Here is an 18,935-nt window from a genome sequence, read left to right as displayed (position 1 = left end):
TTATTAAAATTGTGTATATTATGACTGATTATGTCATCACATAGATTTCTCGAAAAATATTAATAACTTCTGAAAGTAATCCTGTAGATCTAAACAATATAATGAAACATGTAATTAATTAATTAAGTCTTTTTGTATAAACAGTGTAGCAAAGTTTTAAAATGTTAATTGAATTAAATGGGTACAGATTATCAGTTTTTATCAAATTCAGTTTTATTAATATTGAAATTTTCATTTTCTCTTTTCAGTTTCCAGCCAGATCAACATTTAATTGTAAGAGAGAAGTGCAACATTTGGAAGTTCAGAACTGACATGGACACATTTTTTTCAAATTATATGCCATTTGAAGGAACCACTACAACCTAAAATTTGACAATTTTATGAAGTGTCTGTTTTCAAAAACATCTGTGTGTTTCTAAATGGAGAAACAAAAAGCAGTGAAGTAAATTTATTAATGATATTTTATATTGATCATGTTTCTGTTTTTGAGGTTTTATTTAGAAATATATAATATACCAGTATTATGATACAGTTTGTGTTAAAGACATAGTTGGTATGTGTTTTATTTATTGATTGCATGATAATGTATGATTACATAACAGTATTACATGTAGCTGTCATAAAACCAGTATTATTTGTATCACTCTTGAATCTTTCAATAAAACTTGATGTATTAATTGCATACATGGACATTATATATATATATATATATATATATATATATATATTCAATACTGCTGATGTTTTTTGACTGCTGTATATTATCCTTATTTACATGATCATTTTATTTTATAAATAATGTTGTTTATTGATTCAAATGCCTAACTGCCAAGTTTAATGTTCAGATTGCTAGATAAAACAGAGAGTACTGGTATTTTAAGCCTTTCAATTATCAGTTATTTACATGGTTTATTACAAGAGAACTTGTTTGGAATAATACATACATAAGCCTGCATTATTTATACTCTCACACATGTATGTGTAAACTAAGAGGTATTATCAGAATATTATATGCATAATTTGTCATTTAAACATTTCAATATGTGTCACCTGATCACATTATTTTTGATTGTCATTGCACATCATTCTATGTTTCCATGTTATGTCCTGCCACCTTTGTGTTGCAATGTGCTCAATGTTTGTTTTTTGCTATAAACCTGCTGTGTTGAATACAAGTCTGTCTTTAGTTCTCACTACAGGCATAGTGAAAAATCACCTGTAACAGTTCCAACTAGAGATTAGTGGTAAACATGGCCAATACCCCCCAACCACTATGTCAGCCATGTTCAAAGGCAAATAGCTCAGAAATATGTGGACCTTATGGCTCAGGTTAGAAAGCAGTATTTTCAACTGTTGCCTTGGCCTACCAGCCACCAATTCAAAATATTGCATTTAACATCGTGAAAATAAATTGACTTTTCAACATGTCAAAATATTTGTACATGTATATATTATGACCGTTATGTTTGGAACCTCTAAACCATACATTATGATACAAACAACACACACTAGTGTATAATAATGTTTATTTTGTTCTTAAATATTTGATACCATAGATAATCTGATATAATAGTTATGTACAACTTTCGCATTATTATTTCATTAAATGTGAGATACATAGTATTAAAACACTATAAAATGATATGTCAACTAAATGGAATTTAGGTCAACAAAAATACTTTACGAGTTAAACAGCCCATAAATAAGCACAATTACATGTGTATTTTTAACTTAATCACATTCATCCTTGCTTTGAGTAATATTTCAGAAAAATACACATGAAAATAATATACAAGTTTATATACAATTGAAAAGTTTGCGTTAGAAAGTTAGTACTATTTAAGGCAAAAGAATTTATAAGAAAAATGACTAGGGGTCGCCAAGTAGCTTACATCATAAAATACAATGTGGTTATCTTAGGTTTTGTTTTAGAATGGACATATAATAGGCCATGAAATACGAGATAAAAAAAACATCCTAATAAAACAGCATTGATGAGACTAATATGATATTAGATGTAAAAAACAAGTACATAATTGAACAGTGCATTTTTGCTGGAATTTTCAACTATATACTTGCTGTTCGACATGTCAAACAATTGATTGAAGAAACTAAATGCACAAAGATAAAGAAATGCATAATATTTTGAAAAAAGTATGTTTTAATTTTAATGTCAAAATTAATTGTTGTAGGCCATGCATTTTTTTAGTATGAATTTGTTTCAGATCATTCTATTACAGGTAAAATGAAAAGTACAAGGTCATTTCCTATTGCAAAAACTTTTCAGGCCAATATTAGTCTAAAAATTATGGCTTGCTTCTTGTCCACTTTTTAAATAACCACCATATTTGTCCTGTCAAACAAATTGTTAAAAAAGTTAACACATTCAAAACACTGGCCAATATATATGCCACTTTTTTAAAACGTAATTCCAGCGTGCACTTAATAAATACCTATCCAAACAGAAACAAGAGCCACTAGATATTACCACGTAACTTACCTGTATACAACTTATAACAATCTATGGTTTACATGCATCGTAACTGTTAAGGAATTTTCTGCAATTTTTAAACTTCAAAGTAAATAATATGAGCAGAATTCTACATTCTTTATAAAATGTTTGTTTGTTCTTTTCTGGCATAAAATTTGTTTTTAATATTATATCTAAATGAAAAAATAGTTTAGTTTTAATAACTATAATAAATAAATTTAACATCTGTTTGTGTATTTAATTAATACACTGTATCATAATTTATACAATCATACTAAGAATAAAATGAAATCTGTGATTAAAAAATAAATATACCAATTGTTTTAAAATAACTGTAGAAACAATCTGTGTACATATTTTACACACAATTGGAAGACATTAAATTATTGAGGAACCCATGTTTTATATATATGTACAGCTTATAAACAGCTTTATAAGCTAACATCAATACATATGCTCTGTAATTAAAATTAGTAACAACCATAGCACAACCTGCATTGATAACACATAGAAATGACATGGAAATGTTTGTATGAATAATTTGGTATCTGGAAGTGTCCAGTGCAAGGAATGTACATTCATGATAAGTTAGAGCAAGAGAATGAAAGTTACTGTCGTCACTGATTTGTTTCCACTTTGAGGTTTGTAAAAAAAAATCCACACAACTACTTTGAACTTCAGACAGAACTTCAGACAACTGTTAATTATAACATATCGTCGTTGTCGTTCACAAACCTCGTAGCTCCAAAATTTTCAAAATATTTGTTTGGTCTTTTTCGAATATATTAAGTCTGGCGCGTGTTTTGTGCTATATCTTGTAGCTCTAGGCCAATTAGAGCCCTTGAAAAAGCCACGTGACGAAATGTTGTAGAATGATTGTTGGCTTTTTTCCTGGCAAAAAGTCGTAGCGACGCCATTTCACCTATAGGTACATCATTTCGTTTGGACAAATTTGACAAAAACGTTTTTATAAAAAATTTTATTTGCAACTACGAGGTTTTCTATCAGGACAAATTGTCGTACCTCATAAAAATGACAAAACTGTGGTGACAAAATATCGTAGCTACCATGTCTGACTGTCAGTATGACTTATCAGTATGACTCTACGGCTTATACCGTATTTTGCAGCTTCATTTTTTTGGTATTTTTACAGAATTTCAATTTCTTAAACTTCGTTATAAAAAAATGAGACGGTTTTTTCTCTCTCCTATAAAGTTGGCATTTTGTAGCTACAAGGTTTGAGAACGACAGCGACGATATGCCACCATTGTAGCTCCAGACCAGCCTGAACATTTGCATAGTCTGGTGAGGAGCTACGATGTCATTATAACGTAATGCAAGGTTGTCTTGTCTCAATAACGAACAGCATAGCTCCTTCCAGAACGCTCAACGAGAGCGTCTCAAATATCAGTCAATATCTCCTAAATAAATGATGTAAATGACAAAATAATTCAGTGCAATTTTGTCCATTTACAAAATACATAAACAGCAGTTCTGTTGAATATTGCACCTGTACAGTAAAATTTCTTCACAACAAAATGAAATGAAAATGACAAATGTGTATAAAAATGGCGATGGCACAAAAAGTGACCTGATGCACATCTTTACTCACTCTGATCAGAGAACAATTTAATATAGAGCCTTGCTAATCAGGGATGACACTTTCCACTTTAATAATATTTTTTTCTTTGAAAAGAAGACTCCTCTTTGTGAAAATCAAGTTTAGGCAGAAAGTGTCGCCACCTGCTTAGCCTGTGCAAACTGCACAAGCTTATCTGGTACAACCCTTTACGCACATACATGTATATAAAGCCCCGTTTTCACAGAGTGGGGTACAAATACATCTTGTGTGGATTAGAGACAGAACTACGTTTTTAACAATACAAACATGAACTGTACTTCTAAATACATCTTCACAACGCTAATAAGCACTGTTGTCAGTCAACAACTGTCAACTCGACTTAAATTGGGAAATATTTCTTCCCAGAACAGAATCAAAAAAGTTCTTTTTAGTGTCTGCGTAACACAATGGCAATTCAATTTTTTAAGTCATTGCCATAGTAATAACATCAATTACCCAGTACAATGTTTAACATACTTGGTTTTGTCTAATATATAAAAAAGTTTCACATCTTTTACACACCATGAGGTTACCTTACTTGAGCTAAAAATAGCAGTAGTTTTTCTCTGTATTGTATGTAAATAACACTAACTATATTAAATATAATATTTAAATTAATAATATTGCATGTATTATATTTAAATAATCAATATTAATAAAACATTTTTAGTTGACAAGTTTAATTGGGCATAATTAATTTTGATACTGGAACATTTTAAGGCACAATTTTGAGGTTATTATGGTTCTCAATACAGTACAGGTTTTGGATCATATAAAAAGGAAAAACACCAAAGTATTAAGTTGTACTTACTAGTATTAAGCAAGTTTTCGCTCTGGTTGTAACTTACTGGTTTACAAAACATTCAATGGAATAGGAAAGCAAACAACAACACAGCTTACAGCACTTTGCTGCTCATCACTACCTTAGGATTGAAAAATGAAGCCTTTAAATTTTGAATCTATTCAGAAAGGCCTAAAACCCTTTCAGTGCTGGAACCGAATTTCGAAGGCCTGTGCAAACAGTTTGGATCCAGATGAGACGCCACAGAACGTGGCGTCTCATCAGGATCCAAACTGTTTGCTATTCTGATAGTATTCTTTGAAAAAAAAATCGAAGAAAATGCTAATTTTAGAAATTTAGCAGACAACATTTTAGCAGATGACAAATTTCCCCGCATGCAAAGGGTTAATTTTCTAAGGGACAAAAATTGGGTCAAAATGCATACCTGAGCGGTAAAGGGTTAAATTGTTACGATATGATGATCACAATTTCTACAGCCAACTTGGAACACAAGAGATTAAACATTCACCAGTCATATTTTCATCAAGGTGTATTGTCCGCCATCCATGAGCATAGCACTAGAATCAATCTACAGAAAAAGAGTGGTTTTGTTTTTAAAATTAAATGCAACATGCATTATAATTATTTCTGTGTAACAACATACTGAACAGGAGTACATGTAGTATGTGAATAAAAGTATAAAGAGCTATGAAAAATATAACAATCATGGAGCAAGACTTTATAATATGACTCTACATTCAGACCCAAGTAGGCAATCTTATGTAATTAGGCCTCATAGGACAACATTTTAAGATACAAAATTATACGAATGTTACCAGAACACGGGCAACCACCCCTACGCTAGGCCATCTCTAAGTTGTAAAAACTTCATTCAGGCCAAACATGGGAATATCAGAAGGATAAGTGTTATAGAAAACAACCATCTGATGTCAGCACAGGCTAATCTGGGACAAGACTTGATGCACATGCAGAAAGCCTGTTATCCAGAGCACAGCTCCAATGCGTCAGTCTCATCTCTAGTAGATTAGCAAATTATATTTTCCTCTGTTGATATTACAGAACTACTGCAAGCAAATACTGGTCATTTGCCTAATATGTCTGTTCATATTTACACAAATGACCCCTGGTCACTACTGGTTATATGCCAAACTGGCCTGGTGATATCCACACAAAAATGACCCCTGGTCAGAACTGATAAATTGCCAAACTGGCATAATGATATTCTCACTAATATGACCCCCTGTCAGTTCTTGTTATTTTCAAAACTCGCCAGATGACGTTCTCACAAAAATGACCCCTGGTCAGTACTTGTCACTTGTCTGGTCAGCGAGTCCATTCTACGGGAACCCATTGAGGCTCCACCTCTATCCTGTTGATCTCTGTTACAAGTTCATCAAAAGCCTTGTCCATGTCCTGGTTCACAAGAATGTGGTCAAACAGGTGGCCAAACCGGTCCTCCATTTCACGGGCACGCTCTATAATACTGCGCAACTCGTCGTCCTATAAAACAATCATTCCAGTAGAGCAGAACTGAACCAAATGTCTCTGGAAAAAAGGAGCTTAATGCATGTGTGTTAAGTGTTGTCCCAGAGACTTCCTTTAAAGGAATAAGCCAATCAAGCGGAAAGTGTCGTCCCTGGTTAGCTCCAGACCGCACAGGCTAATCTGGATCTACACCTTACCCACATGCATTAAGCACTGTTTTCCCAAGCAAGGCTCAAATAGATACATCATTATTGTATGCTCAAATATACGGCTTCAAAGTTCAGTGCAAAATCATCATCCTGCTACACAAAATCACGGTAAAACAATGCTCTCTATAAAATATAACCATAAATTAATTATGAAAATAACCACTTATACAAAAAATTCTTTTTACAAGAGGAAACCCGGCTTTATGCATGTGCGTAAAGTGTTGTCCTAGATTAACCAGTGCAGTCCACACAGGCTTATCAGGGATCTCCAGTTAGACTGGATTTTTGTTTATGGGAGACATTTTAAAAATGAAAAATATCCATAAATGCGGTAATTTTCATCCCTGATCAGCCTTTACATAGTTGCATTAAGCCCTGTTTTTCCACAATGCAGCTCATATGAAAGGAGCATTATTATACTGTATATTTTACAAACACATCCCTAAGGTCCATTTCAGAGGTATGGCTGTGTATTATTTACATTTAGGAATTAAATATGTTGTAAGTGCATATATTCTGAAATCTTGACATTACTGGCTTATGAAAGTAGGCTATATCAGATAAATGTTTTCTAAAGAATACTATATGTTATGCCTACATTATTGATATCACATACTTCACTTTTGTTTCTTTAATCACTCAATCTTAAATTCATACATACTCAGTTCAATTTAACCCATTTATGCCTAGTGGACTCTCCCATCCTTCTTAATTGGATCAATTTATTTCCCAAATTAGGGATGTCTATTATATTTATTTCTATATTTAGAATATTTCTTACAGAAATGGGTTGATGCAAAGTTTGTGGTCTTCTTTTAGGCCATCTCTAAGTTGTAAAAACATTAAAGGCTGCCCTATTATGAAACTTTTCATCTGTGTTTTCTTGTTCATATTTTAGGCGCGCTCTGGAAAAACTGGGCTTATGCAAAAAGTGCCATCACAGATTAGCCTCTGCAGTCCGCACAGGCTAAAGAGGGACAACACGTTTTGCCTAGACTGGATTTTGGTTTAGAAAAAACATCCTTTCAACGAAATTGTTTTATAGAAGAGACAAGAATTGTTGCTTATCTGGGAGGATACATTACGCTCATGCTTTAACCCTTTCAGTGCTGGAACCGAATTTTAAAGGCCTTTGCAAACAGTTTGGATCCAGATGAGACGCCACAAAACGTGGCGTCTCATCAGGATCCAAACTGTTTGCTATTCTGATAGTATTCTTTGAAAAAAAAAAACGAAGAAAATGCTAATTTTAGAAATTCAGCAGTGAACATTTTAGCAGACGACAAATTTCCCAGCATGCAAAGGGTTAAGCCTGTTTTTTCCATAGAGTTTTTCTTCCAGGGTGTGGCTACTTTGTTTCTTACTTGAAGACATGATAAAATGCTGCAGATTGATTGTACACTCTTACTTGAAGACATGATAAAATGCTGCAGAGTGATTGTACACTCTTACTTGAAGACATGATAAAATGCTGCAGATTGATTGTACACTCTTACTTGAAGACATGATAAAATGCTGCAGAGTGATTGTACACTCTTACTTGAAGACATGATAAAATGCTGCAGATTGATTGTACACTCTTACTTGAAGACATGATAAAATGCTGCAGAGTGATTGTACACTCTTACTAGAAGACATGATAAAATGCTGCAGATTGATTGTACACTCTTACTTGAAGACATGATAAAATGCTGCAGAGTGATTGTACACTCTTACTTGAAGACATAATAAAATGCTGCAGAGTGATTGTACACACTTACTTGAAGACATGATAAAATGCTGCAGATTGATTGTACACTCTTACTTGAAGACATGATAAAATGCTGCAGATTGATTGTACACTCTTACTTGAAGACATGATAAAATGCTGCAGAGTGATTGTACACTCTTACTTGAAGACATGATAAAATGCTGCAGATTGATTGTACACTCTTACTTGAAGACATGATAAAATGCTGCAGAGTGATTGTACACTCTTACTTGAAGACATGATAAAATGCTGCAGATTGATTGTACACTCTTACTTGAAGACATGATACAATGCTGCAGAGTGATTGTACACTCTTACTTGAAGACATAATAAAATGCTGCAGAGTGATTGTACACTCTTACTTGAAGACATAATAAAATGCTGCAGAGTGATTGTACACTCTTACTTGAAGACATGATAAAATGCTGCAGATTGATTGTACACTCTTACTTGAAGACATGATAAAATGCTGCAGAGTGATTGTACACTCTTACTTGAAGACATAATAAAATGCTGCAGAGTGATTGTACACTCTTACTTGAAGACATAATAAAATGCTGCAGAGTGATTGTACACACCTTGGTGTCCACAAGACCCAGATGGTGATGAATCTGCCGCAGCTTCTCTATGTTGGCTGGGTACACAAATATCACATAGGGCTTCAAATCAGTCTCATACAGCATGTACAGGGCCTGAAATATCACCTACAAATATCACATAGGGCTTCAAATCCCTGTTCAATCTATATAGCATGTATTGAGCATGAAATATCACATTTGGCTTAAAGACTCCTTTCACGAAGCAGGTACAGGGCTTGAAACATCAACTGGAAATACAGGCAATCTTGTGGATGTGACCACTTGAATTTAGAGCTCTTAGATATCAAAGAGCATTTTCAAGTAATTTAATGTCCAAATCTTGGAGTTAGCGACCACTTGGGGATAAACTTGGAAAATATGTTGACCGTTACGTTATGTTGTGGTTACAAAATTCTTAAACACATGTATCTTCAAAACAGCGCTTTGTTGGATTATTTGTTATCAAATTGCAAGGTAATATTTTTTGTATCTACACTTATATCTGGATAATTTAATATAATTTAAATGTTATACATGATAGTTGTGTCACATAATTGGTCTATAATTTGATAGTGACGATTTTACTTTTTTCCAGAATGGTCTTTTTTTTAAAGACCATTTTATTAAGAGACCACTTTTTATAACCCCCTTAATTGGTCGCTTAATTCAAATTGAACAAGATTGACTGTATGTCATAAAGTTTCAAATTCTTCTTATATGGAATGTTCAAGGCCTCTGATATCATAACACTTTTATGAAAGACTTCCAATTTATCTCATACAGAAATAAATTATGCTTAAAAGACCTTAACATACATGAAATTGATAACTTGGCCCGCATAAGAGTTTGAGAACTAAACTTATGCGTTAATTTGGAGTTGTAAATGATTTTTAAATGATCAACCATAAGTTAACAACCAAAGCAACATTAAATGAGCCATGTTTGGAAAAACTGGCCTTAATCATGTGCATTAAGTGCTGTCACAGATTAGACAGTGCAGTACGCACAGATAATCAGGGATGACACTTTCCGCCAACACCCTTTGTTTCTAAAAGACTTTCTGTTCACGAAAAAAATCCTTAATAAGTTGCTATCTTCAATATTGCAAAAGTACTCATAAAATGAGCGATTTTGGCCACATATATTTGACCTCTGACCTTGAAGGATGACCTTGACCTTTCACCACTCAAAATGTGCAGCTCCATGAGATACACATGCATGCCAAATATCAAGTTGCTATCTTGAATATTGAAATATTGCAAAAGTGTACATTAAATGAGCGATTTTGACCCATATATTTGACCTTAGACCTTGTAGGATGACCTTGAGCTTGACCTTTTACCACTCAAAATGTGCAGCTCCATGAGATACATATGCATGCCAAATATCAAGTTGCTATCTTCAATATTGCAAAAGTTATTGCAAATGTTAAAGTTGGCGCAAACCAACCAACAGACCAACCAACAGACAGGGCAAAAACAAAATGTCCCCCACTACTATAGTGGGGAACATAAAAAGGAAAAGTGTCATCCCTAGTTAGCCTGTGCAGCCTGCACAGTACAATCTGTGACACTTAAAGCAAATGCATTAAGCCCAGTTTTCCCAAAGCAAAGCTCAAACTTAGGTCCTTATATTTTAGCAAACTATAACACTAAGTCTCCTACCTCAGGATCTGTATTAAGAACACATATTTTTCCGCTGCTGATCACTTGTCTGACAGCATCCACGCTGGTGCCGTACAGATTTTTATCAAACTCGCCATGCTCAATGAATTTCCCAGCATGAATATCGTTTTCAAATGCCATCCGAGACACAAAGTGGTAATCCTTCCCGTTAATCTCTGGCTCATTATCTGTTTTGATTGGTCGACTAGTATCTAAAACAAAAAATCAACAATTTTAGTATACAGTAATGTTTTAAACAACAATAGGGTCCAAAGTCGCTCAACTGAGATACAAAGGTACTGACCTATTCTGTGCAGCCCAAGAGATCATTAGGACAACAAATTTTAATGTTCTGGCCACGGTTTTCCTATCGCCATATAAGGAAAAATACTCCGCCTACTGGTGGCCATGTTTTTCAACCAACCAGCAGCATTTTTGAACTCCTCCAACGTCGGAAATAAATGTAGCCTCTTGAGGGTTAACAAGGCAAATGTTGATGCTGCACGACAGACAACAAGCGATCACAAAAGCTCACCATGAGCACATTGTAATCAGGTCAACTAAAAAATAACTTGCAGTCTTCCAATCTAGTCTGACATTTTGTTTGACAGAATGTCAAAACGATGCTTTTGACGGGATTAAAGTATTCATATCTTTTCACATAAGAATCAAATTGATTTCTTGTTTCTTACTCAAACATCTCAGACGATTCACACAGCTTGCATAACAGTTAACACGAAAGTATCGCATGATGCGCATTACTAACAGATGGTTCACATCTATCAGTTTCAAAATCAGTATTAAAGGCATCAATGGTTGCATGAATTTGGTCTAGATCTCCATCCAGGAAGCTTAATAAAATCTTACCAAGTACTGATTTATTCCCAACAAAACAAACACAAGAATGTAAAAAAAGTCTACAGCTTTCTTCAGAAACACACTTAAAACCTTTATCACTCAGACAAGCATTTTGACCCATTTACAGTCCCTTAAAACATCTAATCAAATTAAATATCTTTCTTAAAAGATTCAAGTTTTAAAAGTTTCATTTCCAACCCTAAGATACTGATGAGCAGCAAACAGCATAACACCTGAACAGACTGCCAGTTACTCCCAGGCTGTACTGGTTTTATGCTTATTGCATCTAGCCATTTTCCTTTGGCTTCTGAGCAGGAAGGGTTAAATAAATAAATAAATAGATTTAAATTGAACTTTTGATATACCCCACAACTTACGTGGTATTGCGGCAGCGAATCTATCGTAGTCAGACTCCATAAGACGTTGGCGTAACTCCTGTCGCCCCACGTTTGCGGGCCCGATGAGGACGATGGGGCGGCGCCTGTTGGGCTCTGGGTAATACTGGGCCACCTCCTGATATGACAACACCTCGTCCTGGTCTGCAGACCACAACAGTGGCGGAAAAACAAACAGATTTTAATTTAAAGTGAAAACATGAATATCATTTATATCTCAGAATAGAAAACATCAGAGAAAATTTTGTTGCTATTGACTAGTAATGGAAACATGTGGGTATAATGACCATTCTTACCAACTGTAATCAAGATTGGAGTATAAATGTGGAACCTATGGTGGTAACAAGGGACCTAGTTTTGCACAAATGTAATCCATATTGTAATTAGGCCTAAATATTGTCAACATTAATACGTATCTTGACCAAGTTTCATCAAGATTGGATAATACATGTGGCTGCCAGAGTGGCAACATTGTTTTCCCAAGATTTGCCATCATGATCTAGTTTTTGAACGCACATTACCCAGATTTGAACAAGACCTAGATATTGTCCAGATAAACATTTTGAGCCAAGTTTCATCAAGTTTGAATGATAACTCTGGCCTCTGAGTGGTAAACAGCTAAAAGTTGGAGAGGCTAAGGTAAACATCCTGACCAAGTTTCAAGATTTGATTACAATTGTGGCCTCTAGTTATCAATGTTATTCTAACATCTGACCTAGTTTTTGGATGCACATGACCCAGATTCGAACTTAATATTGTAGAGATAAACATTTTGACCAAGATTCAGTCCTGAAAGTGGCCTCTTGAGAGAAAGAAACAACAACATTTATTCAGCAGTAAAGCTCATAAATTATATATGAATGATACAATTTATAAGTAATGGTAGAATATAGAAGCTGGACAATTAACTGGTTAATATGGTAAGTTATGAAAGGAATAAATAATTGCATCTAATATTGCCACTGCACATCTAATATTTACTACTTTACTTACAAGACATTCAATGATTTTCTATGAACCATAACCATTTCAAACTCATCCAGATTGAGCAATAAATGTGACTTCTAGAGTGTTAACATGGTTTTGCTTAATGAATACCCCCTGATGGCCATTTTTTCAACAGACACGAACCATTTTTCAACTCATCCGAGATATAACAAGAACAAGGGCTGTTTGTAAAACATGCATGCCCCCCCCCCATATGGGCTGTCAATTGTAGTGGCAGCCACTGTGTGAATAAGTTTTTTGGCACTGTGACCTTGACCTTTGACCTAGTGACCTGAAAATCTATAGGTGTTATCTGGGAGTCATGATCAATGTACCTATGAAGTTTCATGATCCTAGGCTTAAGCGTTCCTAAGTTATCATCCGGAAACCATTTTACTGTGTCAAGTCACCGTGACCTTGACCTTTGACCTAGTGACCTGAAAGTCAATAGGGGTCATTTGCGAGTCATGATTAATGTACCTATCAAGTTTCATGATCCTAGGTGCAAGCGTTCTTGAGTTATCATCCGGAAACCATTTTTCTAAGTTGAGTCACCTTGACCTTGACCTTTGACCTAGTGACCAGAAAATCAATAGGGGTCATCTGCGAGTCATGATCAATGTACCTATGAAGTTTCATGATCCTTGGCATAAGCGTTCTTGAGTTATCCGGAAACCATTTTACTATTTCGGGTCACCATGACCTTGACCTTTGACTTAGTGACCTGAAAATCGATAGGGGTCATCTGCGAGTCATTATCAATGTACCTATGAAGTTTCATGATACTAGGCATAATCAATCTTGAGTTATCATCCGGAAACCATTTTACTATTTCAGGTCGGCGTGACCTTGACCTTTGACCTAGTGACCTGAAAATCAATAGAGGTCATCTGTGAGTCATGATCAATGTACCTATGAAGTTTCATGATCCTAGGCATAATCAATCTTGATTTTTCATCCGGAAATCATTTTACTATTTCGGGTCACCGTGACCTTGACCTTTGACCTAGTGACCTCAAAATCAATAGGGGTCATCTGCGAGTCATGATCAATGTACCTATTAAGTTTCATGATCCCAGGCCTAAGCGTTCTTGAGTTATCATCTGGAAACCATCTGGTTGACGGACATGTGCAAAACAATATACCCCCTCTTCTTCGAAGGGGGGCATAAACAGTATTCTGTCTAAGTTTCGTGAAGATCTGACAATAAATGCGTCTAAGTTTCATGAAGATCTGACAATAAATTCTTCTAGAGCTTTAACAAGGTTTTACAATAGTCCCACGCCCCTCTACAGCAATGTTTTTCAACTAACGGTAACCATTTTCGACTATGTATCAGATATCATTGGTGCACATGATCTGAACAAGTGCCATAAAGATTGGACAATTTATGTGACCTCTAGAGTGTTTACAAGGTAAATGTTGACAACGCATGATGGAGAAAAGGTGATCACAAAAGCTCACCATGAGCATGATACGCACAGGTGAGCTAAAAATGAGCCAACTGGAATGAGGTTTGATCCAGTGACTTCTAGAAGCAACAATGAGGTTCGATCCAGTTACTTTTAGAAGCAACAATGAGGTTCGATCCAGTGACTTCTAGAAGCAACAATGAGGTTCGATCCAGTGACTTCTAGAAGCAACAATGAGGTTCTATCCAGTGACTTCTAGAAGCAACAATGAGGTTCGATCCAGTGACTTCTAGAAGCAACAATGAGGTTCGATCCAGTGACTTCTAGAAGCAACAATGAGGTTCGATCCAGTGACTTCTAGATGCAACAATGAGGTTCGATCCAGTGACTACTACAAGCAACAATGAGGTTCGATCCAGTGACTTCTAGAAGCAACAATGAGGTTCAATCCAGTGACTACTAGAAGCAACAATGAGGTTCTATCCAGTGACTTCTAGAAGCAACAATGAGGTTTGATCCAGTGACTTCTAGAAGCAACAATGAGGTTCGATCCAATGACTTCTAGAAGCAACAATGAGGTTCAATCCAGTGACTTCTAGAAGCAACAATGAGGTTCGATCCAGTGACTTCTAGAAGCAACATCTATTAGGCTACCACTATACCTTGCAGACTTTTGAATTAGGATGGTATTCTTCAATTGTGTAGGTAATACTATTGCAAAATATAAGTTGAAAGAAATTACAAGAGCTTTATTATTTTACCCATTTTGATTGATAATTATCATTTAATTAACATTAATCTTTAACATGTTTCATAGTCAGGAGAGTGTTTTTTATTCGTTTGATTAAAATGAAAACATTTTTTGAATCTATGACAATTTGTGAAAACTTGTGAACAAGTCCCTTTTAAGAAAAAAATATCTCATCATTATACATGTGCAGAACTAACATCATCCCGGCATAATATTTGTTCTAGATATTACAAGTTAATGATCCATAACTTGTTTGATTAAAATGAAAACATTTTTTGAATCTTTGACAATTTGTGAAAACTTGTGAACAAGCCCCTTTTAAGAAAAAAATATCTCATCATTATACATGTGCAGAACTAACATCATCCCGGCATGATATTTGTTCTAGATATTAAAAGTTAATGATCCATAACTTGTTTGATTAAAATGAATACATTTTTTGAATCTATGACAATTTGTGAAAACTTGTGAACAAGTCCCTTTTAAGAAAAAAATATCTCATCATTATACATGTGCAGAACTAACATCATCCCGGCATAATATTTGTTCTAGATATTAAAAGTTAATGATCCATAACTAAAAGTTGTGTTCAAATAAAAGCCCAAGATTCAATCAGTTGAACGTAACCAAACTTAAAACCAGTAGGGTGCAGCTGCTGACTGATCTAAATATGGCTACATATGTGGACCTTTGGCTTAAGAAAATAATGTTCTTTTGTATCATAAATTACCTTCTTTTTGTTTTCGCTTCTTTTTCTTTTTGTTTGCCCTTCCACAAGAACATGATCTTCCTTTCTTTTGATTTTCTTTATTTTCTGTTCCTATGGTAAGTCGCATCTGTTCTCTCCTGAAAATATGTACAATGTTTAGCAGTGGATGGAAAAGCTTTGGTTTATATTTTCAAGACTGAAAACAAAGCAGACCGTAGTGACAAATACACCATAAGTAGTACTATGTGGTATAGAAAAGAAGTAACAATGAAAAATTGACACGTTTTACCCCAGGGGTTTTATTTAAACAAACTTTGTATTTAGAAAACCACAAAATGATGTTGCATATCCAATATAAAACTTTGGACTTTGTTGTTTCAGACAAACATTCTTTCAGCCCTAACTGGATTTTTTACTAAGAACAGACTTTCTTTAAATAAAAAATAACATAAATATTAATCATACTGATCAAAGATGGGAAATGATCACACACACTTTAAACATTGTCATTTCTCATAAAAATCAGCTGCTCTTCGTATTAAAAATTAGTTAAAAAAGATTGGAAATGTCAAAAAATATTGTTTTCCTGATTAGGAGATTGTGATGAAGGAAAATCAATTAATAAATAATATATCCAGTATAAAAAAAATACAGAATATTTTTTTAAATAATTAATCTTAATTGCCTTTCATATATTTAAGTGATAACAAGAAGCAATTCCTCTAAATTCATGCTTACCCCTGACCCACACACTTTGGGATAAATATTCAGGCTTTCCCCTGACCCACACACTTTGGGATAAATATTCAGGCTTTCCCCTGACCCACACACTATGGGATACAAAGCAGTGTAAGCCAACAAAATACAGCGTACATTTGTTGGGGAAGTACTTTGATAGAATTTTAAATATTGCCTCATACAATGTGTTGTTATTTGTGAATCGGTATCACTAAATTAATACATGATGGTGTAATATATGACATTGCACCAAAAGGATACAAAAATAGTACAGTGCTTCACAATAAAATTAACACATTTGCAGCCCATGTCTTTCTGTGGGGAAACATTGTGCGCATAAAGGTCATCCCTCTTGAAGTCCGCACAGGCTCATCAGGGAAGACACTTCTCCTCAACTGGATTTGTGTTTAAAAAAATACTTCCTTTTAACCAAAAATTCTAAGAAGATACAGTACACTCCACGCGTTTTCCCCAAAAAACGCGCTCCCTCCGCGGGTTTTTTTCTGCTAGTGAGTGTTCACGCGGCGTTGGAAGAGCGAGGTGAACTCGATAAAACGCTCGGCGTTACGCCGCGTTCGCTAATTCCCGCGGCGTGTATTACTTTAGGCCAGTCGGTAAATGCAGACACTTTCCGTTCTTATCAGTGATCGCCGCGCAACGCCGCGTTAGCAGTGTGCTACTGGGCATGCAAAAAAATAAAAACATTGTTATAATAAATTGTTTAAATACTGTAGTACATGTACATGTATAAAAAAGATAATTGTATAGAAAATAAATACGTATAAAAATTATGTTTTTTGATTCACAGGTACGTCTACAATATGAATTAGTCTAATATAATACATTTGACAAATTAATATTTAAATCATAACACATATGACGCAAGAATAAATGTTCCGTAAAATTTCCAAATGAGAATAATAATTAGTAATCCGAAACACACTACAATTTGTAATTGTTAACACGACGTTTACAAATGCTTCCAATATACAGTCATCATGTATATTTCCCGACAAAAGCGCGCGAAAATTATGCTGCAATGTACAAGGTCAAGGTACAATGTATACTCCTGCAAAGCGTGCGTGTATTGATTTTTTTTATACAAACTTTGTAGCGCAGAGAACATTGAATTTTGTTGATTTCGGTTAAAAGTTTCTTTGGTATTTATTAACGAAATTATATCGTGAATAAGTTGATATTTCCTCTAAAATAATTTCAAATCGAACACGCAGAATCTTTATCGTTACGGTATTTAAGTAGAGTAATTATTTTAACACTAATTGTACTGTAAACTCATTAAAGAAGACATCTGGGCGGAACTGGATTTTAAGTGTTTGACGTTATGAAAACACGCAAAGCTTGTCTACTGACCTATTGTGTAGACTGCTGTCTGCGGTGTTTTGACAAATGGGATTAACATGTGTGAATGTCACTCTGCCGATTTGGTCCATAATTACTGGTAAACATTGTTTAGAATGTCGACGCAACAAGAATACAACTGTGAATATTAAATGCAATTATCAACTCAATAGTTACCACCTTTTAGCAATCAATGGAATAACCTACAAACAAAGAGAAAATCAATGCATTAGCGAGCAGAGAATTGACTTTGTTCTGACAATTAAAACCATTCCTTATGCATTCATTGAACGTGTTTACTTGAGTAAGTTATGCCTTTAGACAGGAAGCGGCTTTTCTTTGATTACGTCAAACTGTCAATTCACACAGATTTGCGAGATTTTTAGGGTCCTTGGTCATTTGTATACATGTTCAGTATAGAAAATCACCTGCTAACAGGAAAACTTTGGATTAAATTATCAAAATAAAAACAATGTTGCAAACTGTGTTTATATTAATTGGTAAGTATTAGTTAAAAGACAACGTTTTGTGTGTCGTAAATCAACGAGTTTCTATACAACAACAACTACTTCTACAACCACATCGGGATCGATCTATCTTGGTTGTTTTTTTTAATTGTAAATATTATACTACATGTACATGTATGTACTTGTAATAAATGTAATTTTATTTGAAAATCAGGAAGTCAAACAAAATTAAATTGATCGTTATCTCGTAAAACGCGGAGTTTCCCCCGCGTTGCCAACGCCGAGGGCCGCCGCGTCGGCTTATCAGTTTTGCCGATCGTTAACCGCCGCGTCCAAAATCATGCAAACGCCGCGTATAGCGGGATTTTCTTAATCTCCCTCCAGGTCGAAACCCGCGGAGTATGGAGGGAAATTGTGGAAAACGCGTGGAGTGTACTGTAAGTGTCCTCCCCGATTGGCCACTGCACAGGCTAATCTGGGACAACACTTAACTCTTCCAGTGCTGGAACCGAATTTTGAAGGTCTTTGCAAACAGTTTGGATCCAGATGAGACGCCACAGAACGTGGCGTCTCATCAGGATCCAAACTGTTTGCTATTCTGATAGTATTCTTTGAAAAAAAATCAAAGATAATGCTAATTTTAGAAATTCAGCAGACGA

The 18,935-nt window shown here is 34.8% G+C and overlaps 1 protein-coding gene across 6 annotated transcripts in view; it reads right to left on the bottom strand.

Annotated features, from left to right (window-relative positions):
* Positions 1 to 1,509: 1,509 nt before the first annotated feature.
* The window catches only part of LOC127875153 (protein PALS1-like), a 93,086-nt gene continuing 75,660 nt past the window's right edge, over positions 1,510 to 18,935 (bottom strand). For 4 of the 6 annotated variants that reach the window (XM_052419997.1, XM_052419996.1, XM_052419998.1 and 1 more), the window contains 5 exons: positions 15,734 to 15,849; positions 11,836 to 11,997; positions 10,601 to 10,812; positions 8,937 to 9,062; positions 1,510 to 6,414 (listed from right to left, as the gene is read on the bottom strand). In XM_052419997.1, the coding sequence (XP_052275957.1) occupies positions 6,238 to 6,414; positions 8,937 to 9,062; positions 10,601 to 10,812; positions 11,836 to 11,997; positions 15,734 to 15,849 (793 nt within the window). In that variant the 3' untranslated portion in view covers positions 1,510 to 6,237. The remainder of the gene's footprint in view (positions 6,415 to 8,936; positions 9,063 to 10,600; positions 10,813 to 11,835; positions 11,998 to 15,733; positions 15,850 to 18,935) is intronic. The other 2 variants (XM_052419999.1, XM_052420001.1) reach the window with 1 other exon arrangement.

The sequence above is a fragment of the Dreissena polymorpha genome, chromosome 3 (genome assembly GCF_020536995.1).
Source record: "Dreissena polymorpha isolate Duluth1 chromosome 3, UMN_Dpol_1.0, whole genome shotgun sequence".
Taxonomy (NCBI): domain Eukaryota; kingdom Metazoa; phylum Mollusca; class Bivalvia; order Myida; family Dreissenidae; genus Dreissena; species Dreissena polymorpha.
The sequence above is the reverse complement of the archived record's forward strand: the minus strand, read 5'-3'. Positions and strand labels throughout refer to the sequence as shown.